Here is a 25181-nt window from a genome sequence, read left to right on the forward strand (position 1 = left end):
GCATCATCACCATCATCATCATCATCATCATCATCATCATCATCATCATCATCATCATCATCATCATCATCGTGTTCAATGATGTTCAAAAACTGAGTGTGGAAATTATGGAAAATAACACCAATGTGACCCAATGCAGCTTCAGCGTAAAAGTGCTGTTGGGTAACAGTCTGGGTGTCAGCTCATAGAGTCCTGTTGTGAACCCGGAAATGTTGAGTACCCCAACGTTTTGTGTTAGAAATGTAGCATTATAGCCAGGGGTGTACATAACTTTTTTGCCCTGGTTCTCAAAGGAGCACCTGGAGATGTTGCTTGGTGCTCATCCTTAAAATGAAATAAACCGTAACTTTTGAGGGGGTCTTGACTTTATTTGCCAGACACACGGCACTGAACACACATGCAGAGGTGCACACAGAACACACAGAGGTGAACACAGAACACACATGCAGAGGTGAACACAGAACACACAGAGGTGAACACAGAACACACATGCAGAGGTGAACACAAGACAACATTAGCACAACCAGTAATCCTACAAGCTGTCATCACTACCCTCCTGACTGTTCTCCTCACTGTCTTCCTCTCTGTCAGACATGGTAGCTGATGATGTAGGCCTACTTCTTTCTCTCTGGTTGAGTCTGTGATTAGCTGCTTGCATCCACAAGTCAACAGCTGGTTTTGGGTCGAAAGTCTCTGTTGTGATCATCTTAGACAAGTGGATGTAATCAAATAAGTATGTGAACATAACCAATAACCTACCATAGCCAATAACAAATTAATGTAACTTATTTTATTTATGTTGTTCATTCATATCTTACCTTAACATTTATTTATTTATGCATTTGTTTGTATCTCTCCAGTTTTAAAGGATATGTTGGTTTACTGTCCTATAGTATACATTGGAATGATTTCAAACCTGTTTATCCCAATAATTATAAAGGAGTGCCTTGGAAATATGTGTTTACATAAATTGTGACCAAACCGTTTGAACTTAGACTAAAGTTAACTATCTAAACACTCAGAGTCCTTTACCTCACTGAGCTGTAGTATCAGCCTCTCAGTCTGAATGGAGAGGACTCTCCCTCTACATCATTGTAGAAACATCTTCTTCTTATATCCGTTAGAGCAGCTAGCACCAGATGCTAATAACAACAGCGCTGGTACCGGTGCACCCTGCCTCTCTCCCTCGCTCACTCGCATTTTGTCTGTGAACTGCGGGCGCCAGATAAGCCAACATCCCCAATTTTCATCACTTACAGCGCCCATCGTACAGGGCAAATGAAACGTGTAACCGGGGTGAAAAGGGTGTTACATTTACTTAATTGTGAATATTGTTACATCAAGGCCGAAAATTAGGATGAGCCCCAATGGTCAAAAATGTTTTTTTCCCTCCCAGAGCTGCCAGCTCAGCGCCTCCACAGATCTGGCGCCCTTGGCGAACATCCATTACGCCAGTGCTACGGGCCGGCCCTGAGTTCATATCATAGGTTCATATGCAACTCGCAAATATATTTCTCTCTCTCTCTCTTCTCTTTTTTCTCTTTTCCCTTCTCTCTCTTCTCTCTCTCCCTCTCTCTCAATGTTGGTACGCAAATGCGCCTTTTTTCAAATGACACGGTGCTCTTTTGTTGGCGGAGGTGCGCATGCGCACCTGCGCACCAGTTATGTGCAGCCCTGATTATAGCTTATGTGGACAATAGTTAAAAAATGGCTTGCCCGATTTTGGAGTGGCTTTGCAGGTTATGGAGGATGCTTAATCCATTTCTGAAATTTTCAGGATCCAAATTGACATTTTAAAGCACATTGGCCATACTTCTACTACAATAGGCGCATTCACACCGGAGTACTTTTCCCTGTACTTTTCCCGTTTAGTTCCGTTAGTACCCCTTATGTCGCGTTCACACCAAAAAGAGTACTTAGTGCCGGGAACTTTTACCCCCATTTTAGTGCCTGCTAGAGAGGTGTTACCAAAAAAGTACCAATTGCTATTGGCTGGGCGAATTGCAAACCACGGCCCGTAAAACTCTGAAAAGTTTTTTGAAGCCGCCATTGTATTTGCTGGCATTAGCATTATTAGCATTAGCATTAGCCCCGCGCATCAACGGAGAGAGACTAACTTATGGCAACACAAAATAAAACATGGGAGCGATGGAGATGAGGAGGTGTCGGCGTTCTGGCGACTTACTCGGAAGGCTTCAGTAGAAGCTGCTGGGAGTCCCAGCAGCTTCTACTGAAGCCAGTCCCCAACTCCGGGGACTTCCGGCCGGCAGTATACGCCGTGAAGTTGTTTGCGGCCTGCCAGTAAACCCAAAGCAGAAGAAGAAGAAGTGAGGTCAGCGGCTTCATTTGCGTAATCTTCCCTCAGGGAACTTATTCCGGTGTGAACGCGATCTGTACTTAGTGCCCTGGGGTACTAAGTGCCGGGGCATTTGGTGTGAAAGCGGCTTATGTGGGCTGATTTTGACAAATTTGGGTCAATTTTTAAGTTTTAGTGGACTCTGGATCATTTGCATTGGAAACATTGCTTATTTATTGGAACAATCATTCTCCACAGTAGAAGTCATAGGTAGAGTTTCAACTTGTGCCCTCTATATCCAATTGTCTGCAACACTTCTCATGGTAGTCAAAATCATCCCACCCAGAGTACAAATATAGTCACTTTCTGGTTAAACTGCCATTTTTGATCCTGAATGTCAGAAACGGATTCAGCGTCCTCAATAACCCCCAAATCCACTCTAAAATTCTCCAAATCGGCCAAGCCTTTTTTAAACTATTGTCCACATAGGCAATAATGCTAATTAATGCCAATTAACGCAATTTATGCTAATTGTGCAACATATTATCCATCCGGCAGTTGGAGGGCCACTACTTCATTTCTAACATAAAACTTTGGGGTACTCAGCATTTCTGGATTCAGTGCTGGCAAGCAGACTGTAATGTTACAGTTGGTGGGGGTCTGAGCCCTCCCCCAGGCAGTGGGAATGCATAATGTAACACCTGACCACAGCGAGCAGACTGAGAAGGTTCTTGCGTGCTCCAGCATCACGTGACCTGCACAGGAAGTGCGGTGGATCCAGTCTAGCTCCACAGCCAACCAGCAGTGAGATCTGGTCCCTCCTCAGACCCTCAAAAGCGGTTTCTCTCCCTCAGAGGGGGAGGAGGCCGCAGAACCTCCTCTTCGCTCTTCCAGGGGGGATCTGGTGGCCGCTCACACAGAGATCTCGTAGGTGGTGCCCCCGACGCCCGTCACCTTCTTCACCCCGCCCCCCTGAGGCTTGTGAGCAGGACTGTGGGTCAGGGTCGAGCTGGGATAGGCCACTCCGGGTCGGGCACACACGCTGATTGGGTGAGAGGGAGAGGAAGGGGCGGAGCAGGAGGAGAAGGGCTGGCCGCCATTGGACCGACTCAGAGGCTTCCTCTGGATCAGCTCATCCCTGAAGGAGGAAGGACACAGAGACAGTGTGAGGGGCAGGAAGTCCAGAGAGAGCTCTGTCCTCCCACACAGAGAACACAGTCTCTGCTGCACCCTGAGGAGACCCTAACACCATCATCACTGCACCCTGAGGAGACCCTAACACCATCATCACTGCACCCTGAGGAGACCCTAACACCATCATCCCACTGCACCCTGAGGAGACCCTAACACCATCATCACACTGCACCCTGAGGAGACCCTAACACCATCATCACTGCACCCTGAGGAGACCCTAACACCATCATCACTGCACCCTGAGGAGACCCTAACACCATCATCACTGCACCCTGAGGAGACCCTAACACCATCACACTGCACCCTGCGGAGACCCTAACACCATCATCACTGCACCCTGAGGAGACCCTAACACCATCATCACTGCACCCTGAGGAGACCCTAACACCATCATCACACTGCACCCTGAGGAGACCCTAACACCATCACACTGCACCCTGAGGAGACCCTAACACCATCATTACTGCACCCTGAGGAGACCCTAACACCATCACACTGCACCCTGAGGAGACCCTAACACCATTATTACTGCACCCTGAGGAGACCCTAACACCATCATCACACTGCACCCTGAGGAGACCCTAACACCATCACACTGCACCCTGAGGAGACCCTAACACCATCATTACTGCACCCTGAGGAGACCCTAACACCATTATTACTGCACCCTGAGGAGACCCTAACACAGTGGTTCTCAAACTTTTTCTGTCAGGCCCCCCCTTTGGAGAAAAAAAAAAGTCGGGCCCCCCCAACACAAATAGTCAGGCTCAGTGGCGGCGCCAGAGATTTCTTTTGCGGGTGCCGTGCGGTAGCTTGACGTTTCATAGAGGGTGCTCAAACATTTAGGGTTTCCCATTAATGTACCGGGCGCTACAGTGGAATTTTCTACTGCAACAATCCCCACACATATACACAGTGTACCCGCGACTGTTACAATGAAGGCTCGATAATCAGCTCACGGCATATAGGTGTAAGCAGGGGTAAAGTGCTATTTTTACAGGTGGTGTGTGGATCTCACATAGGGGGGTCCTTACCTCCTCTAGGGGGGTCCGGGGGCATGCTCCCCCGGGAAGATTTATTTTTAAATATTGAAGTTGAAAGCATCAATCTGGTGCACTTTGAGAGCAACATGAAGAGCTCTATGGATACCTCTCTCAACACCCATATGAAACAGAACTGTAAACAGATTTACTTTTTCTTTATAGATATTTTACAAATCACCCTTTTAAACTTTATTCTTTTTTTACTGTCATATAGTATTTCATACCTGTTTTTAATTTATTCTCTTATTTTTGTATAACTATAATGATCATATAAACGTGTGCCTCGGAAACAATTGTTTACATTAATGGTGACCAAAACGTTTGAGACCCACTGAGATAACACTGAGAGTCCTTTAGCTCACTGAGACTCTCAGTCTGACAGGAGAGGACTCTCCTCCACTTTGTTGTTGAAAAAACTCCTTATATCTGTTAGCGTAGCTCGCTAGCACCAGAAGCTAACAACAACGATCTCCAGTACCGGTGCGCTCTCTCTCGCTCGTGCACACAAAATGGCTCGTTTCACACACACACACACACAGTCGAGCTTTAATGAAACACAGAGACCCAGACGTAATAGTACTGTACTGCATTATATTATTTTCGAATCAATCATTTTTTAAATTATGATTTTTTTTTTTTTTTTTTATTATGATTTTTTTTTTTTTTTTTTTAACCATTTTTCCTCCTGGTTTCTCGCGCCCCCCCCCTGGCATGCCTCTGCACCCCCCAGGGGGGGCACGCCCCCCACTTTGAGAACCACTGCCCTAACACCATCATCACACTGCACCCTGAGGAGACCCTAACACCATCACACTGCACCCTGAGGAGACCCTAACACCATCATCACTGCACCCTGAGGAGACCCTAACACCATCACACTGCACCCTGAGGAGACCCTAACACCATCACACTGCACCCTGAGGAGACCCTATAACACCATCATCACTGCACCCGAGGAGACCCTAAAACCATCACACTGCACCCTGAGGAGACCCTAACACCATCATCACTGCACCCTGAGGAGACCCTAACACCGTCATCATTTACTCAAGTACTGTACTTTATACATCTTTTCTTTGTTCTACTTGAGTATTTCTATGGTCATTCTACGAGTACTTTTGATACTTCAAGTAGAATATATATCTGCATATATATGTATATATTTATGTTTTGAAGGACTGACAGAGCTGATTATGAGCAGTATTAGCAGGGTTAGGTTGTGTGATATGCATATAGAATGCTATAATAGTTTAATAATCATATCACCCAAAGTAAAACTATCAGTCTTTGTTTCAGGGCACAGCCCCCCCCCCCCCCCCATAACCACTGAGGAGCACGGAACTCTGAGCAGTCAGACAGTGGAGCCTCCTGCTGTGAATGTGATCAGGGCATTCCTTCATTAAGAAAGATGTAATAAGTAAATAAAAGTGTGATGCGGAAGCTTGATGGGGAACATTTTTGTATCTCAGTATAAAAGTTAAAACCATATTTTTATTTCACTGATTCAACACAGATCATCTGAAAAGTGGAATTCATGCAGCATTCAAACTCAACAAGTATTCACAGTGGAGACACAATGAAATGACCCTGTGCATGGGGGGGGGGGAGACAGCGAGCAGGGAAGACAGGAACATACAGCGACAGACAGACCAGGCGTCTTCATGCAAAATGTGTCTGGGGGTGACTTGTGAGAACGTGATATTAAAGTACCGAACAGAACACATGATGCACTGATGATTCCTATGATAACGCAGCATCACACATGAAAGCTCAGACACATGGAAGACAGGCAGAGGGAAAGAGAGACAACTCACAGGAAACCTGGCAGGAGGAGGAAGAGGAGGAGGAGGAGGAGAAGCAGGAAGAGCAGTCAATCAGGTAGTCAGCTGTTGAGGCGGGCAGGTGCAAACCAATGGTCCCGACAAAAGGCGAAGGTCATACTCACTTTGGCAGCAGCATTACTCCTCCTCCTCCTCCTCCCCCAGCTCCTCCCCCTCCTCCTCCCACCCCCGCCGCGTTGGCCCCGGCTGACGCTGAGGCCTTACGGACGAGCCGGTACTGCATCTCTGCTGCGGCGGCGCTGGAGTAGGAGAGAGACTTGCCCAGGGGCGGGGGGTGGGGCGAGCGGGGAGGGTGGGTAGTGGAGGTGGAGGAGGGTCCCAGGGGGGTGTCGGTGGATCGGGTGCGGTAGGGATAGGCATGGTGGTGGGGGGGCGCGTAAGGGGCGGCAAAGCGGGGAGGGCGGCTGGTGGATGAAGAGGAAGAGGAGTGGTGGTGATGGTGGGCGTGGTGATGGTGGTGGTGGGCGTGGTGATGGCGATGGTGTGGGGGAGGCGGGGCGGCAGAGGACGGCGGAGCAGAGGTGTGATTGGCTGGCGGGGGGTGAGGATCCCCCAGCAGGCGCTCCCTGTCTAGGGGAGGTGGGGGGGAGGAGGATGTGGTGGAGGAGGAGCGATGGAGGAAGGGCTGGTGGTGGTGGAGGTGGGAGGAGCGGTGGTAGTGGTGGGGCGACTGCATCTCAGCGTCTCTCGGGTGAGACAGGAAGGGGGAGGTGTAGCCGCCTGCTGCCGGCGTAAAGGGTCTCCCAGACGGAGCCTCAGGGGCCACCACCACCCCTTTGTCGAAGTCCTCTCCATCTGCCACCAAGCTGTCATACGACAGGCTCCCGTTGCGGGACGGGTGGTGAGGCGGAGGCGTCTGATTGGCTAAGCTCTTGAAGCTGGTGGAGGTGGTGGTTGCCTCGGAGAGGTGGGTGGTGCCGGCCGAGGTGTGGTTGGAGCTGGATGAGAAAGAGGGGTACGAACGTCCACCGAGGGTGTAGCCAGGGATGCCCCCCACCTCTCTTCTCCCCTCCCTCCTCTCCTCCCCAGCTCCACCCCCCGCCCCCCCCACAGCGTCCCTGCGGTCCAGGCTGGGCTGGGAACGGAAACCGGGCTGCTGGCTGGCCTGGAGGAGGGAGGAGGTGGAGGAGTCCTTTGCACTGCCAACACTCTCTCCTCGACTCAGCTGGAGGAGGGAGGAGGAGGAAAAGAAGGAGGAGGAAGAGGAGGAGGAAAAGGAGGAGGAGGAAGAGGAGATGGAAAAGAAACAACAAGCAGCTGAGCAAAGGAGCAACCTGGAGTTGAACTACTTCCTGCTGGTACTTCCTGGTACAACTTGCTGCAGCCTGTCTATTAACCAAAACACGGAAAAAGGACCACATCACTCCAATGTTAGCAGCTCTACCCTGGCTCCCAGTAAATTACAGAATCTAATTGAAAATACTTCTTACCTACAAAGCGCTTAATGGTCAGGCACCATCCTACCAAAAATATATTTGAATCCACTATTGCCCCTCTCTGGCATTACGTCCAGAATGCAGGTCCCACAAAACCAGATGAGAGCGTTCAGCTAAGCTCCCTCTCTCTGGAACCAACCGTTTTTATTGGGAAGGCAGACCGTGTACAAAATATTAAGAGTGTGCTGAAGACCTTCAAAAGCATAAAGTTAAAGCTGGTTTAAGAGTACCCAATGTTTGTCATCCATTTTATCTTTTTGTTTTTAATGTATTTTTGTTGTATTTGATCAGATTGTATTTGTATTTGACATGCTATCTTGTCTTTTTATTATATTATTGTAAATTCATTTGATCTTTTAGCACTGTCATTTATGTTTGTTAATCTGTAAAGCCCTCTGAGACAAAGTGTTTGTGATATTGGGCTATATAAATAAAGGTTGATTTGATTCCTACTGCACTCTCACTCCCTCTAGTGTACACTTCCTGACACAACAGCTCCACTCAGGTCAGCTCTTTAGAAGATCACAGTGCTGAGATGGAGGAGGTGTGGACAGAGGAAGACTCTGCACACCTTACAATAAGGCCGAGCGCCGGTCACTGGTCCTGGTCTGGAGACATTTATTCTGAGTTTGTTTCTCATTTGATCTATGGAGCTGCACCCCCACTCTTTGCCTCTTTGGTGTGGTTTTCACTTCAATTCCCCATTGGTATATTTTGATGCTAATACTTTTGTACTCGAGTAACATTTTGAATGCAGGACTTTTACTTGTAAAAATGTATTCCTTCACTTGGGTACTTCTACTTTTTACCAACTGCATACATGTGTAACATTTCAGACTGATGAACACATTTTGTATGGTATGCAGACAGAGGCTGAGCTTGAGGAGGAAAGCTTTAGTTGGATACAGCACATTAACTGTAACACAAGTTTAATATGTTTATTTCGTACCAATGTTTCTGGTACTGTGGTGTTGTGAGGGTAAAAAGTCAAATAAAAAAATGCAACACAACAAAAACAAACGGAAATATAGTATGAGAAATGGTTGTATGTATGCATAATGTATACATGTTGTGTATCGAGGTCACAAATGTTTCATTACACAAGTCATAATATCCTTTTAAATAAACTTTTGTCATTATCACTTCAAAGTAACAACTTATTTTGTTGCTTCTTTTACTGCTTACACCTCAAACTGCAACCAAGGAGAAGAGGGAACATGATTCCTCTTTCTGAGTCGTCAGTAGGCTTATCTTTGTATAGGCGCACCACAGTACTTTTCCCACTTTAGTTCCGATATAGTTCCGAAATGTCGCGTTCACACCAAAAAGAGCCGGAACTCAAATTAGTTCATCAGAACCTTTTTACCCCCTTTTCCAAAAGGTTCCTATGTCTGATTGGCTGGGCGGAATGCAAACCACGCCCCGTAAAACTCCCAAAAAGTTTTGTGAAGCCGCCATTTTCTTATCCTTGCATTAGCATTATTAGCATTAGCCGATCTGTACTTAGTTCATGAGAACTCTTTAGTTCTCATGAACTAAGTTATCATGAACCTTTGTGGTTAAAGTACTGCGGTGTGAATGCGCCTTATGAGAAGAACCCAGCTGAAACATCAAATTAAATACGAAGGGCACTTGTGGGAACTTGCCTAATAGAGTTACATTTAAGCTTTTGATACTGTGTTTGACTACTTATTTGACAAGCTCTTGGTGAATCTACAGGAGACTTCTCATTCGGGAGAAATTAAGGAAAATCAAAACAAAGTTGAGGATTGACAGGTAGGAGGATATGAACTGGACATGGGTAAAAATACTGAATAGAACCATCCGCACCATGTCTAGGATACAGTCCTTTGTTTCAAACACAAAGGACTCTCTATTCCTCAGCCCTATACATTACCCCGAGAGATGAATCCAGTCTCTAGATGTATTAACACAGTAGTTCACCCATGTCCAGGCAAACAGAAAGGGGCAGGAAACAAAGAAAATATGAGGAAAATTGCTTTCAGCACAACCACTTACTGATATTGATCGACAGAAAGCCACTGAGAAACCAAACCCAGATGAGCGACAGGAAATCAAAAAACAAACAAAAATGGAGATGCATTAGATTGAAAGGCAGGGACAAATGAAAAAAACAAACAGAAAACACACACACCTTAGTGCATCTGATATACTTTTAGTTACATACTGATAGCTGATTTTTAAATTGAGACTGTCAGCTTCACTGTATTACTCATACATTGCCTTACCAAATATGTGAATCATAGAAATCTGATTATTATCCCTACTTCTGGCAGTGGTGAACTGTCACATGATGTCCCATTCAGAGCATCTGAAGTAATCTAAATTGTATCCCTACATCATTGCACTGCCACCAATGTTTACTACTAATATAAGCTATCCTGCTCCAATTAACACAAGACCTATTCATAGATCTACAGTGCATCAGGCAACACTCCTGATTGGATACTACAGCTCTGGAAAACATTAAGAGATCACTGCAACATTATCAGTTTCTCTGGTTTTACTATATAGGTATGTGTTTGAGTCAAATTAATGTTTTTTTATTTTTTATTCTATAAACTACTGACAACATTTCTCTGTGTTGGAATTCAACAGACACTGGAATGGAATGGCTGCCATACATGTAGAGATTGAGATTTAAGAAACGTGTGGAGTGGTCTCTTAATTTTTTTCAGAGCTGTATCATGTTGAAGAAATGAATATGAAATAGAAACATTTACCAGGGACTTCCCTTTTTCTAGTTTCCTGGATTCAAATTTCAGCACTGTATTTCTCAGTGCAGCTTTGAAACTGTTGACCACTCTGTATGAAGGAACAACTGGCCTTGCTCTCACATGATTTACATTTCTAGCTATCAGAAAGAACGAGATGTGTTTGTAATGTAAACATACAAAATTATTATTTCCGATGTAAAATATGGAGTACCTCAAGGCTCAATCCTTGGCCCTCTTTTTTTTATGTATTTATATAACACCCTTTGGACAAATTATAGTAATTCTAGAAAAAAAAAAATCTCAATCTACACTGATAATGCATATCTTGACAGCCGATCAGTTCCACATTAATAAATCAGTGTCAAGACTGGATGCCGAATAATGTCTTGCTTTTAAACTCATAAAAACGATATGTTGGTACGACCCCTGCTCAATATAGACACTAGCTTGATCAATAAACTGTAGACCACTGTGTCATATCCTAGAGTTTCTCTCTCTCTCCAGATCCAAACATCTGGCTATGTATGCCTGCCAGATGTGCTCTAGGAGATTCAGCCTAAATCATCAGGGTGGCTGTGTCTCGAGAGGTGAAGCAGTAAGTGTCCTTGGGCAGGATACTGAACCTCAAGTTTCAGACAGTCACCAGTTCCTTAGTTCAGTATCTCTGCCTGCTTCCTTTTATTGTTTAAAAGATAGACAAATATGTAGTGCTCTAAATGTGTGAGTGCTCTGATTAATAAAGTGTTCTGTAATTGTGTGTAATATAGTACTATATCTGTTTCAATGCCCCCTTACACCCTCCATGTCCCTTTCATTTATGCACCCCTGCTTGTTCAGATACAGCCTGCTGTACATGTGTGCATTACCTGGTTGGCGTAAGCATGTGTGAGCGCTGTGTGGTTCTTCCCAGGGCTGTAGGTGGGCCTGTATTTGTACATGGTGGGGGTGGGAGGGGCTTTGTTCAGTAGACTGCACTCTGCAGGAGGGTGGGAAGACAAATAATTGAATAAACTCACTGTGAAGTAGTGAACCAGAGCATTGTATGGTTAAGAGTCAGAAAGCGTTACCCTCTGTGTTTCCTCGGGTGATCCCAGGGTAGCGGAGCTCCGGTTTGGGAGGAGGTGGAGGCTCGGCGTCACATGACTGGCTCTCCATCATCTCCAGACTGGACTTGGACTGGATAGAAGAGAAATACAAAGTCAAAGAATCACATGACTGAAATGTAAGTCATGGTATTACTTCCCCTCCTTTGTTAAAAATACCAAATTAGTATAATTCAGAAAAGTGTTTTTCAAATGGCAGTGAGTGTCCTCCTAGGGGTTCTTTGGAGTACTGCAGGGAGTATGTGAGATTTAAAAATCTCCATCTGTCCTAAAATAATAACATCGTAATACATATATTATAAAGATTAAAAAAAAAGAAAAATGATATCCCAATTAAATGCATCATTAACTGCAACAAACGATCAAGTGCGATATCACATTTGATATCAGGTGCAACTTATCAGCAGCTCAATGCAACCACAACACCATCTTAGTGTTATTGCATGATACCAAATCATTGGTTTGCCATGAATATAGTGACTGATTCTGAACATTATTTTGCTGTTTATCTTTAAGGGGGTAAGGGAGTGATTATCAAAACAAGATTGTTCTATGAATACAAATGTTAAAGGGGGGAGGGTTATGAAAACAACATTATACTATGAATACAAATGTTAAAGCGGTTGATTATCAAAACAATATTATACTGGGGAACTACTAAAAATGACACAAACTAGCCAGGTAGATTGGTAATTTACCATCAGACCCAGCCTTACTTTGACCTGTCTTTTTACACTGTGGCTACTGCGAGAGAATGCTTGACGACCTGAAAATAACCGCTTCTTTCTGCTTCACTCTGAAATCATTTTTTTACCTGTACATTTACTACACATATTATACATATCTATCCCTGTGAGAATATTTAATTTGGCAATCAAGCCCATCAATATATTTTAAACATTTCAAACAGCTTCTAAACCACCTGCTGCCACCTGGACCTGCCTATGAGTAGACTAACCAAGTGCAATCTGAGTGAGAAGCACAGCACATTTACCTCACGTGTGTTTACCAAAAGGCCAAAGCAACTCAATTTGTTTTTATACCGCCACTCCGTCCTGCTGATCTTACCCGGTGCAGATCCCCCTGGATGCCGTTGTCCAGGATCTTTGCAGCCAGCTGGGCCTCTGTCAGCTGTGGCCGCAGGAAGGGAGGCTGCACACACACACTCTGCACACACTTCTTCCTGCCCAGATACCTGCAGAGAGCCCAGACCACACCATGAAGACCAACCACTGCACAAATGCACTTCTGTCACAAGACTTCTTCTAAATGCAGTGATATACTCACCAGAGTTTCTGTTAGAAAAATAATCTTACCGGTCAACGTGACAAATTGGAAGTTACATATTAACTGTGGTTATTATTAAGCTTGAAAGCAATTGATAAAGAATGACATCATCAAGGAATGTATACATCTTTTATTGCATTTCGTCCTTTAGAAATTCAAGCCTGCATAACCGTGGAGCGGCGAGCGCTGTCAGGGATGTAGTATTTTCGCCGAAGCGCTCCTATGACGAGCACGGTTATGGCTCTTTTGAAGGGATATCCACCTGCTGGTAATAACGTCTCTCCGGACAGAATTGGCACAACAGGAAAGTTAGCAAACGCCCGGCACCAGGGCGCATCATATCTACTGTAGTGCATTTACTGTTGTATATATAGCATGTAGGCTACAAAAAAAGAAAAAGGAAGAATATGCACCTGGGCGCCTGTGAGCTGCAGAGGACATGAGAGACATTCTTCCAACAGCCATTGGTGAAAGGGTTAACACCTCCTCTGAACTTCCCCGTCACCTGAAGAAAGAGAAGGACACCAGAGATATCAAAAGATGAGAGGGAGGATGGATAAAGTATGAAAGGTTATTGAACATGTCCCCACTCAAATGAAATGAATACAGTATGATCACTTATATTCAATATGTTCAGAATAATGTCACTTATTCTGATAACAAAGCATGTTGGGCTTAAATATATATATATATATATATATATATATATATATATACCTAGAGAACATCTATGTACCAAGTAGGATTATCACCTGAACTAAAACTGTGTGGAAAAGGGAAAATAGCTCATAATGTCAAACTGTAATATTGTTTTTTGTCCTGGTTTCACATCTTTCCAAAGCAGCTGTTGCCACTTTGTTTCTACACCTTAAACAGACATGTCCTTCTCTGCATTTTCCTATTCTATTGTAGTCATATATCACAAACAGACACTTTTCTTTTGGTGCTGGTCTAGATTGTACTCTTGTTATTATTTACAGAGAGCCAACATTTACCCAGCTATCTGTGGCTAATAAATATCAACTACAGGATTTCTGGGACTACGAATTGTTACTGAAGTTCCCACCTGTTCATTAGTAGTCCTGCCTCTGGCCACAAGCACTATGTGGAAGCCAGTGAGACCAGCCACAGGGATGAAGAACAGGCCTGCAACACACATTACAGCCAGCCTGAGAGCACGGGGGTTAAGGAAAAACCTTAAGAGACAAGATCAATGTTTTGATTTCACGGTGCTATCGAAACTGGTTGTCCAGAATATAATATGTTTAAACTGGTTTGCCATCCCTAAAAAGGAAAAACGACAAAAAACAGATCCTAAAAGGATACGTGACGATGGCGTGCAGGCGGTCAATATTCTGCCGATGGTAGAGGATGAAGAGCATGCCGAAGCCAAACACGGCCATGATGTGCGCCGTCAGAGAGAGGAGGAAGAGGAAGAAGTAGCGGTAGTTCCTCCTGCCGATGCAGTTGTTCACCCACGGACAGTGGTGGTCGAAGTCCTACAAAAGAAGGGTTAAAAGAAAGAAGAAGAATATTGTATCTCTGCCCAAAAAAAAAAAAAAAAACAGAAAAAACTGAACTTAAAGTGTCATAAAATAACTCCGTAGTGAGGAGCCCCACCGTTGTTGCTGATAACTTCAAAAATGTGCTTAAGCATGCTTGTTGCAAGTGTTTCCAGGAGACTGGTGGGAGCGTTTGCCAATATGACACCCATATAACAGTAACACCCATTTTAGACATTGGCACAGCCTGTCCCCCAGGACACAGAAACCATTTAAGGGTTAAGCACTTGTAGAGTTGAGCTCCTACTACGGATGATGGCATACTTTAATGAACTTAACAAATAAAAACAGATTAAGTTTTAATACAAATGTTTTTACAGGGTAAACAGACGACAGGTGCCGTGAATGTATGCATTTGATGTATTTGTGAAATGAATGGGTGAGTGTAAGATCACCTCCACACAGTTGTCACAGACGGAGCAGTGGGAGCAGCGTGGCGGCCTGTAGAAGCGGCAGGTTGAACACCACTTCATCCTGACCTGGATCCCTCTGATCTCCACAGTCTTGTAGAGGGGGGCGCGGAAATCGTCCTCCTTGTCCTCGTCCTCCTCGGCTGCAGGGACAGGAAAAGAACACGTCACTAACACAACCCTACGATTAACAAGGCTTTAACAGGGATACAAATATGAGAACACTTGAAGCCAGGATCAACACCGCACACATACAGTACATGAAACTGTCCGTGCTCTCACCTCTCGGGAAGATGCCAGGGTCCATGAATGTGGCCATACAGAAGTTAGCCAAAACAAACAGGAAGACGACTCCATTGTAGATTGGCACAGCCACAGAGAACCGCTCTGAGAGCCACGGACACCTGAAACATGAAGACAGATGACGACACTCAGAGGAAAAGCAAGACAAAGATTCTGATACATAATAAGGTTACATTTGAAAGTGAGGCTGTGTTACCAGAACGACTTATTAACGGCTGCAACGCTAGTGTCCTTTCCAGCTTGACAGTGTGTGTCATCATAGCAAAATGTGCTCTTGGAGACTCCTACTGTAGCAGGAAGTACCTCAGCGGAGGTTTCAGAACTTTGTCAGGTGTTTATAATTCTGTCATTCTGTGTCGGGAGAGTTTGTCAAAGCGATTGCTCAACTGATGTGCAAGATACAGATACAAAACGTTACAAGTGTGTAACAAGGGCAATTCAACTTTTCAGACTGTATTGTTCATTTACCTCAAAATAAATGATACGCTGATTTACAGACATATTTCTCCCAATGTAAGTCAATGGGAAAAAGTGTCACGTGTCTGACAAAATAGTTGAAGTACCAATGTTTGGTCACTCACTATAAAAATGTGGTCAATGCCCGGCGTACTTTCTGGGTCATTGGTGTGAAGTTTAGATCAAGATAAATGGTCACGGTCTAAAATAGGCGTGGTCCGAGCACGTTTCAAGTGGGGAAGGGTTCATTGACAGAGTGATCCCACGCCGGAGGGTCCCTAGGGTTTTTTGGTTATTCCCTCACTTTTCAGATTGCTATTAATTTACTAGTGAGACTGCAGAGAGGGACTGGATCACGGGCTTTTGTCAGAGTGACAGATGTTGGCCTATTTTCTCCTTGCTAATCTAAAGCTGAAGGGCCACACACACACACAGATTAGATTTTCTCACATATGCACTCAAACACACGCAGACAGACGGCCACAAAAGCACACTTTCTCACATTTCAACCACATGCACACTGAAACACACACAACCAAACACACTTTTTATTCTCATTCAATCCCCAAACTCCTAAACTCCAGCTAAATCCCCTACCTCCTACTCTTTGTTGTTGACAGGCTGTATCTGACCCACTCAGGAGAGACTTTAACTCTCACCCTGGTTATAATAATAATGTTCTGCTGCTCAGCTAGTTATAAATCTCTTCTGTTGGCTGGTTAAAAAGATATCCTAGAGGTTCAGGAGTAGCCATGAAGTGCGCTGTCCCTGGTTCTAATCTGGCCAGGAACACTTGGGGACGTTTCACTTCTCCATTTCTCCTCATTCCCTGGAGCCAATTTATTGATGCAGGCAAAACATGCTCCTCTTAAAAAACTATTAATGTTATCTAAACATCCGTTTGTTCTTCCAACACGGCTGGATTTGATCTTGGATGACAATATTATATTGTATCAAAGGTCAAACCATGATCAGCTCTATAATTGTTTGGTTGGTTTGATTTGTTTCTAATAAAGGTGTATTTTATGAAAGGACTACAGGTTTCAATCCAAGGGTATAGAAATGCAACATTGCATACATTATAGTGTTTTAGTGGCAAATACATCAACCTGTCTTGGTTTCAAATACTATGTATCCTGGTGCCATTAGTCTGATAGTTAAGTACAGTTGTTCTTCTTCTAGTATCCAACACTGGACAAATTAAACCAACCTATTCATGTATTGAGGTTTAATCTTTAATGAACACATTGAAAAGAGATTAATATATTAACACATATTCAAGATTTCTCAATGACCTATATCACAATTGAAGTTAAACTTCAAAAGTGATCCAGCTGAACAAGCCCGATGGGTCGCTATTTAATGTCAATTTAGTATAATACAATATAATATGTCGTTTGGGTTTTACAACTGGTTCCGCTGCATATCCACCAGACATGGAGCAAAATAAGCACTTTGTGTGGGGGTTTGTTTTTGTCTACAGGATCAACTTAAATCCAATATATTCTACCAATGCTGATAAATGTTACAGTGGGTTTTATCGTATGTATTTATGGCTTTTTCAATTTAAGGTTCCAAAAACATGATTCAGAGCAAATTTCAGGTAGAGAATCCGTGCCGGAGTTGGCTTTACAAGGTTCTCACTTCTATTCACTAGCAGGCTACGTAAACGGATCACAACACACACAGAGAGACTCAAGGTTCATCCCAATTGATTATCTCGCCTCCTCCTTTCCCTCACTTCCCTTCCTTGCGTCTTAGCTCCGCCCCTGTAAGTGTAAGTGTGATTGTAAGATGCGAGGCCAGAGGAGTCCTCAGGTATGAGTTGGGATGTCCTCGTTCACTCCAGCGTCTCCATAAACAACGCCCTTTACTTCTGGTGTGTGCAGTTTTATCACCCGTCACTGGACTTCACTCCACATAAATCCCTTCAAAACTGGGATTTAATTTCACATTTAAATAATTTCGTCGATCTCTTCCATCCCTCTTTTTTATTATAGATTTCAATGTATTATTTTCGGTCCTGTATTTGTTTTTCCAGGTATAAAATGTAATTTAAAATGGACTTATTATGCTATATTAGAAAAATATATTACAAAACATGTCTGAAGTTTTTTGCTTAACATACCAAACAGATCACCCATTGTAGCCATGCCTCATTCTGCTCAAACCCCTCTTTTGCAGCCCTGAAAGAGAAACGCAGATTTTGGGTCCATAGCTTGAAAAAAAAAAAGAAGGAGGCGGAGCTAATGCCTGATCAGAATTCTACCGGAGATAAAGTTAAATTCTGCTGTGATAAAACGCCATCCTGTTCTAAACCACATCAAGGATTATTTCTGAAACAGTATGGATCTCAAAAGCTTTTTCTCTTGCGGGTTTATCACAAGGTGAGTTCCTTTTTTGATTTCCTGCTTTTTAACCTGTTAGGCCCCAAGCCTGTTTTTCCAGGTCTCAGGCTCGAAAATGACATTCCCAGAACAAATGACTATATCTTCACTTCTAAAAGGGGACAATTAATAATCTTTTTTCTCAAAGCAATGATACACCTGTGAGTTGGATGTAGAGAAGTCAGAGTCAATATAGAATCTTTTTATTTTATAGTAAATTCAGATTGAACAATAGTAAAAAAAAAAAAGCATTACTTATCGTGAAAACCCTTAAATGATGGGATAGTAGACAAAAAGCTTTAGGAATCCAAACTATAACATATAATAAGTACCCTGTATCAAGATTGATGCAAAACAAGTGACATTTGACCTTTTTAGAGAGGTTTAGCAACAAAAAAACACTTCTGGGGTCATTTGGGTGGATTTGCCATATCTCTGGCCCCCCTCGGTCGATTTTGATGATTGACACCTCTTTTGAACCGTTAGAGCCAATAGAATCGAGAGGAAAGTTCCTAAATCCACCTACACGTTAACATTGAGGAGTGAGTGTGATGCGCACACAGCTTGCCCAAACTGAAAGCTATGTTACGCTCTGAAAACTGAAAACTAGGTCATAGCCATAAATATGATGATGGATTATCAGTAATCATTTCAAAGTGACACAGAGACATTGGATTAACCTTCATCAGCGTTTTTATCGTTTTAATGCCATTGAATACAACTTTTGATCAGAAAACAGCAAAGGTAAGACATATTTGCCGTTTAGGCTCCGTAAAGCTACGTGGTGTGCTGTCTGGGTTTGCCTTCGTTGCCCTGAGTTTTGGTCGCACAGTGATGATACTTACACCTCTAGAATCTGATATCTTGTTTGTGCAGATCCGATAAGTAATAAAGTATTTATACCGTGACTTCTGTGCTAAGTGCGTTAGCATTTTCTCGCTCAGGGCTCATTCAGAGGCTTGATATTACCCTTGTGTTTCATTTAGCTAAAAATGGTTAATATTGTCTGATAGCTGAGTTTCTTCCCGTATGACACATTCATAGTTTGTTAAATGTTAAGAAGCCCTCAGACGCTGTTTCTTCGGCGTTGTACCCCCGTTTTTAAAAGATTTGGGTACGGAGGAAAAGAGAAAGGGTTTTATTTTTCTGACGCTGCGTGAGTTCCCAGACACACCGAGGACACATTTATGTATAAAATACATCACAAACTGCATTTTGCATGATAGGTCCCCTTTAAAGGTGGGGTAGGTAATTTTGGAGAAACCAGCTCGAGTGCGCTAGAATTTGAAAGTACACAGCTGGAAAAAAAATCTGCCTCTTCCTTCAGACTTCCTTACAGAGCCCCTCCTCCAACACACACGAACGCGCACATGACCAATGAGGGCACGAGATAAGTTTGTGCACAGATGGAAGGCTGACAGGCAGGTAGGCCATCCAGTTACTTTAGCCGGGCCGGCTCAGATGATTGGTCGTGCTTTCTACAGTACTACAGCTTCCACAGATGACATGTTTTATGGATTTTTTGTCAAAGCACTTCAGATATTCATTGCGATCGGGATGTTAAGCGCATTCCATGGAATATAACAAAAAGTGTATCTCGAGCCGGTTTCTCAAACTTACCTACCCCACCTTTAAGTTATAATCATAACAATAATAATAATTGATGGATTAATATCATTATGGTATTTGAGCTTGTTTCAGATGAACTTTTGTATTGGATGTTATTTAATTCTCCTAGAGAGACACAAATCACTAAAAGATTAGTTAGGTATGCTACCCGTATTTTTATATATCCTTAATGTTTGACGTTCTGTGGGTTTTATCCACACATGCATCAAAAACCACAAGTAAGAACTGTAAGTTATTATTTTATAATCAAAACATTATTATGGAATTTGTAAGTATATTTCACACACTTTAAACATTTAATGACTGATCCTCCTTGAACAGTCAGAACAGTTGCAGTGAGCAGACGGCTGTGCAGCTGGGGGCGGAGCTTTGATGCACGAGTAGTGAAAACACTTCCGCATAGTCTACTCTCGTGTATCCTCGCTCTAGTCTCCTCTGGAAGCCTCCTCTCTCCTCGACTCCTCCGCGTGCATTTAAGCGATTGGGACGTCCTTCAACATGGCGTGTCTTGATCGATTTCCGGTTCAAGTCACAGAGGAGAAAGGAGTCGAGGAGGGGCATTGGGAGGAACCTTTAGTTCAGGGTGACTCTCGCATCACTCTGTACCATCAGGGCATTCAATCCTCTGTTCATTGGGAAGGTATTTGATTTTTCAGGTTTGGTATTGTGACACTGCATTTATGTCAAACCTTTTTGAAAATGTTGCTTATACAATAACAATAGAGATACCTTAAAAACATAGACCAATTGATTTGATCAATAAAAAAAGATAACAGACACAAATGTTGCAAATGGTATTACAATGAAGTCACATGACCCATTTCACTCGCTGTACCGAATTCCTGCATTATACAATTGCCATCTCTTTCTCAATGTAAGTCAATGGGAAGAATTGCACCGCCAGAGCATCAAAACACCAAACGTGTAGGTGCCTGCCAACCTGACTTTGAGCGTCTACACTCGCACACACTTCAGCACCGGTGGATAGTAACAAAGTACATTAACTCAAGTACAGTACTTAAGTAACATTTTTAAGTACTTTAGTATTCCCGGTTTATGCCACTTTATACTCCACTAGAACTTGGTTACTTTTTAGATAAAGATTACTTGCCAATAGAAAATATAAATCAAGTTTGACATATTTATAGGTTAAGATATCCAGTAGCAGTATAGAATGTTATTTATATTATCCCTATATTTACCAGCCGTGATAAAAACACATGAATAATCATAATAATAGCCCAGTAACTCAATATATACAGTATATATTCGATTCTGAAATGGGCCATTACGCATAAGGAGTACTTTTACTTTTGGTACTTAAAGTATATTTTGATGCTACTTAATTAAGACTTTGAATGTAGGACTTTTACTTGCAACGAATAACTTTTAAATGTAGTGTTGCTACCTTTACTTAAGCAAAAAATCAGAGATCTTCTTCCACCACTTCACTAAGGGATAATGAGAGGAGACAGAGCCATGTGTTCATCGTTCCCATGGAGGGTCAGCGCGTGTAAAAAAGACACAGGAGGACGAGACTCAGCTGCTCTCTGGTCACTGCAGGGACGCGTCTATTGTTTTTCCAACCCAGTGGAGATTTAACCATACCCACTTCCACATAGCTTTTGTCGACTTTCTCATGGATGTACGAAGAGAACGTCCCTATGTTAACAATGCTGAAGTAATATAACATAAAACAAATAAACACGATAAAGGCTGTTTATCAGAACACAAAGACTAGTTGGTTTGAACGTTTATTATTCTTAAATCTATGTTGAATTTATATTAATTAACATTTACTCAGCGATGCATATTCAAAAAGCGCTATTTTCAACAATTGACTTAGAAAATGATGCTCTATGAATCGTCTGTAGCTGTCAAATTCATATTTAGTGGGAGGAAAACGCTGTGTGTGGCGCTTTGACGCTGCATCGATACTTTCCTCAAGTGGGTTTGGTTATATCTCAACTGGGTTGAAACGATAGACGCTGCCGGGATATGTACAAACAACGAGGCCCTGCTCTCTATCATTACTTACTGAATGTTATGGTTTCTCATGCATTATTTGATGAAAAGTCATTTCCCCTTTAAACAGGCTAGTGTGTGAGACCATGCACTGTTGACACTTACGTGAAGCAGAAGAAGAGCGTGGTGGAGCCAACCAGGAAGAAAGTGGCTGCAGACACCGGGACATAGCGGGAGGGTCTCAGGGGTCTGCTGGCCGGGATCACGGTGTGAGGGAGGGGGGACGAGGACGGACCCCGCCCTCCACTCTTACTGCCGATACCTGGCATCACGTCCTTTATGTAGCAGGTTTTATCTTTCCAGCAAACGCTATGGTTAAGAATTTTTCATGTTCTCTGTAACGAGTAGATTTGTAGGGGGTAGAGATGATGGATTGGCAAAAAAAAAAACGTAATAGGACAATAGAAAAGAAAAGGAGGGATAATTAAAGAGGGCGTCCTCTTTAACGTGGAAAAGGTTCTTAGGTCAATCGTGATCTACTGTGTGTGTGAGATTAAAAGAAGCTTGTTTTCCTGAAAGCCAGGAAACCGGTGAAAAAGCAGGATGAAAAAAGAAGCCGCTAATTGTAGAGGAGGAGGGGTCCTCACAGCTCTGTTCTTCCAAACATCTCATTCAATTACAAACACAAGCTAATTGTATGTGACCATTCCTCTGGGTTTGTTTCCAATAGAGTAGTATCATTTTAAGAGAGGACATTGCTTGAGGTTTTGCAATGTGAATAAAGGCTTGATTAAAAACATGATGATGGTGCAATCAAAAAAGAGGTTTGTTAACAAGATATTAAAACTCAATTGGTGCCAGTAAAAACTTGACAGAGAAACGTTACAGCTAAACGGATGAACTTGCACCTGATGTGAACTCCTCCAGCTTCATGTGATTGTTCTGTGAATGGAGTCCGGTGAGGTGCAAGAGATGGCAGAGGTAGGCATGTCTGAGTAGGAGAAAAGATGGAGCAAATTAGGCCCAAAGAAGGAAATAATGGAGAGGAAAGCTCAAAACTAAATAAGTTGTGAGTGTGTATGGCAATTTTGTAGCCAAGTCTGTGCTAGCAAAATGTCTGGAGATTCCCCTTCACTTAAATTAAAAGCCAGAAAATGTTTTGTTAAAAAAAAGCTGCTTCGGGGAGGAGATAATTTGCCTTCAGTCTAGGACTCGTATTAGAACCAGCAGTCTGTAAAGGGGCCAGTGGAGTAGCCTGGTTTTCCTGTGTCGGGGCATCCCTAAACCCCGCCGGTGGCTGATTCAAACCACCTCACCTGCCAGCAGCTCCGGGGATGGGATCGGAAGACAATAAGAAGACATTGGTGCTCTTTCCAAAACATCAGTAGGAACATCCATCAGTATCCATGGAAATGAACTTAATATACAGTGTGGATTTGGAGTGCTGGGAGTTATTTGCGAATAGATAATGGTTTTATCTAGTGTATCAGCCAGCAAACGCAAACCCCCCACTGGTCTCTTGGCTCCACTGTGTTAGAGTGTGACCGTGCCTGTTAGTTATCTAACAGGCAGCCTTCCAGCTACGGACTCTGTTCCCTTCTTCTCCAGGGACGTGCAGGGCCTTCCCTCTGCTTCCTTTCCCAGCGGAGAGCACTGAGGCTCTGATAACACCCTCGCACAACAATCCCCTGGAGGATACACTCTCACCGGAGCAACGTCCTGATGATGAACTCAATCACACAAAAACGCTGTGGCTTTTATGTATGGAAGAGGGAGAATCCTTTTAATGTATAATTTTCCAACATCGACAACAGAATCCAGTGCTGATCAGTGACCTCCTCGATCTGTATTCCTTTATGTGGATAAAACACAGCGGTGGCAGTATTGAGTATCAACTCCAACCACACGTCTCTGCCAGTGAAGATAATCCAGTCTGGTGGTTGGTCAGGAGGCTGCACCTACAGAAGCAATGAGAGGAACAACAATTGGGTAAAGCTCAAATAATCAGTGTTTATTTTGTATAATATTCTTTTAAAAAAGGTACATTTATAGGTTTTTTACGGCAACATTCATAGGCTTTGGTACCAAAGACAGTACTTTTAACTAGGGATCGACCGATATGGCTTTTTCAAGGCCGATACCAATACCGATTATTAGTAATCAAGGATATTTGGAACCGATATACATTTGCAGTAAAATCAGAAAATCTTGGTGTCAAAATGTAGAATAACACAAACTCCAACACAACTCAACACAACTTCTTTGAAATGCATTTAAGCATATATTATGTTTAATTAACTTTTAAACATCTTACAACTGGTTTCCTCTCTGTGCCCTTTTCTTTAGTGCAGTCATCTGCAATGAGTTAGAGAGAGACAAGAAGTGGGGCTGCAGGCTGACATGCTTAACTAACAATAATGCTTAATTTATTATATCAAAACAATGCCTGTCTATCTAGCATAACATCTCAGTAAGCTGCTAGCAACTGTAAAACACTAGTGCTAGCTAATGTTTTGCAAACTATTAAAAGTGAGGCTATTACAGTAGACCTAACGTTAGTCTAGCCTCACTTCTAATATGTTGCTAAACATTTGCTCGATACATGTTGGCTAGCTAATGAGCTTCACATATCAACCTGAAAAACTGTCGAGCCAAGCCGATTATCGGGGCCGATAACGTTACCCAGCCCTAATCCACCAGATATCACCAGGACAAGATAAGGCAAATCATATTATGTATTCGCAAGTTTAATAGCATACATTAAGACAGTGGTTCTCAACTGGTGGGTCACGACCCAAAAATGGGTCCCGGACCCGTTTCCAGTGGGTCACAGATGTGTGAGTTTTTGGGGGAAAACTTTTATTTTGAAGGCCCGATTTTCTAATGCTGTGCATGCAGTTGGCGTTGGACTGGAAGTACCGGAGAACATAAACGGTTTTGAAGACTTCTCAATAAAACATCTTTGCTGATACTTTTTCGAGTGTTCTGGCCAATCAGAATCAAGATGGTTGCCGGAAGTCCCCACAGAGAATAACGCCGGGTTACGTATTGTAACCCTTGTTATATCTCTCACATGCTCCGCCCTCTACTGGACTCTATGGGTACTACCTTATCATGCAAGCATTCACCTACTGAGATTTCTATAGACGTAGCCGGCCCCGGGGCGGGCCTACCTGAATGCGTGCACTTCCGTATAAAAGGAGGCCCTGCCTCCTGACCATCATCGTTCACCACTCTTCAGCGAGCGGTATAGGACAGACCGTGCCCCAGGGTAGAGGGCTCCGCTTGTGCTCTAAGGACAGAGGGTGTCGTTTTTCTCATACTGATATTCTGAACAATCTGTGTTGTTGTATTTGCTGTAAAGTGTCTCTACTGTAGGCTAATTTTATTATATGTACAGCACTTTGGCTCGACCAAAAATCGTTTATAAATGTGCTATATAAATAAAACTTGATTTGATTTGCTAATATAACAAGGGTTACAATACGTATAACCCAGCGTTATATCTCTCACAGGCGCCGCCCTCTACTG

General features: G+C 43.2%; 1 protein-coding gene across 3 annotated transcripts in view; it reads right to left on the bottom strand.

Annotated features, from left to right (window-relative positions):
* Positions 1 to 2284: 2284 nt before the first annotated feature.
* Positions 2285 to 25181, bottom strand: part of zdhhc5a (zinc finger DHHC-type palmitoyltransferase 5a) — a 37104-nt gene continuing 14207 nt past the window's right edge. The window contains exons 2-13 of one of the 3 annotated variants that reach the window (XM_034231847.1): positions 21816 to 23608; positions 15193 to 15314; positions 14896 to 15053; positions 14265 to 14437; positions 14005 to 14107; positions 13352 to 13443; positions 12720 to 12846; positions 11616 to 11724; positions 11415 to 11524; positions 6479 to 7539; positions 6348 to 6354; positions 3321 to 3434 (exon numbers count right to left, since the gene is read on the bottom strand). In XM_034231847.1, coding sequence (XP_034087738.1) covers positions 3429 to 3434; positions 6348 to 6354; positions 6479 to 7539; positions 11415 to 11524; positions 11616 to 11724; positions 12720 to 12846; positions 13352 to 13443; positions 14005 to 14107; positions 14265 to 14437; positions 14896 to 15053; positions 15193 to 15314; positions 21816 to 21979 — 2232 coding nt within the window. In that variant the 5' untranslated portion in view covers positions 21980 to 23608 and the 3' untranslated portion in view covers positions 3321 to 3428. Of the gene's footprint in view, positions 3435 to 6347; positions 7540 to 11414; positions 11525 to 11615; positions 11725 to 12719; positions 12847 to 13351; positions 13444 to 14004; positions 14108 to 14264; positions 14438 to 14895; positions 15054 to 15192; positions 15315 to 21815; positions 23609 to 25181 lie in introns of all 3 variants that reach the window. The other 2 variants (XM_034231846.1, XR_004570590.1) reach the window with 2 other exon arrangements.

Source organism: Gymnodraco acuticeps, unplaced genomic scaffold (assembly GCF_902827175.1).
Source record: "Gymnodraco acuticeps unplaced genomic scaffold, fGymAcu1.1, whole genome shotgun sequence".
In the NCBI taxonomy this organism is placed as follows: Eukaryota; Metazoa; Chordata; class Actinopteri; order Perciformes; family Bathydraconidae; genus Gymnodraco; species Gymnodraco acuticeps.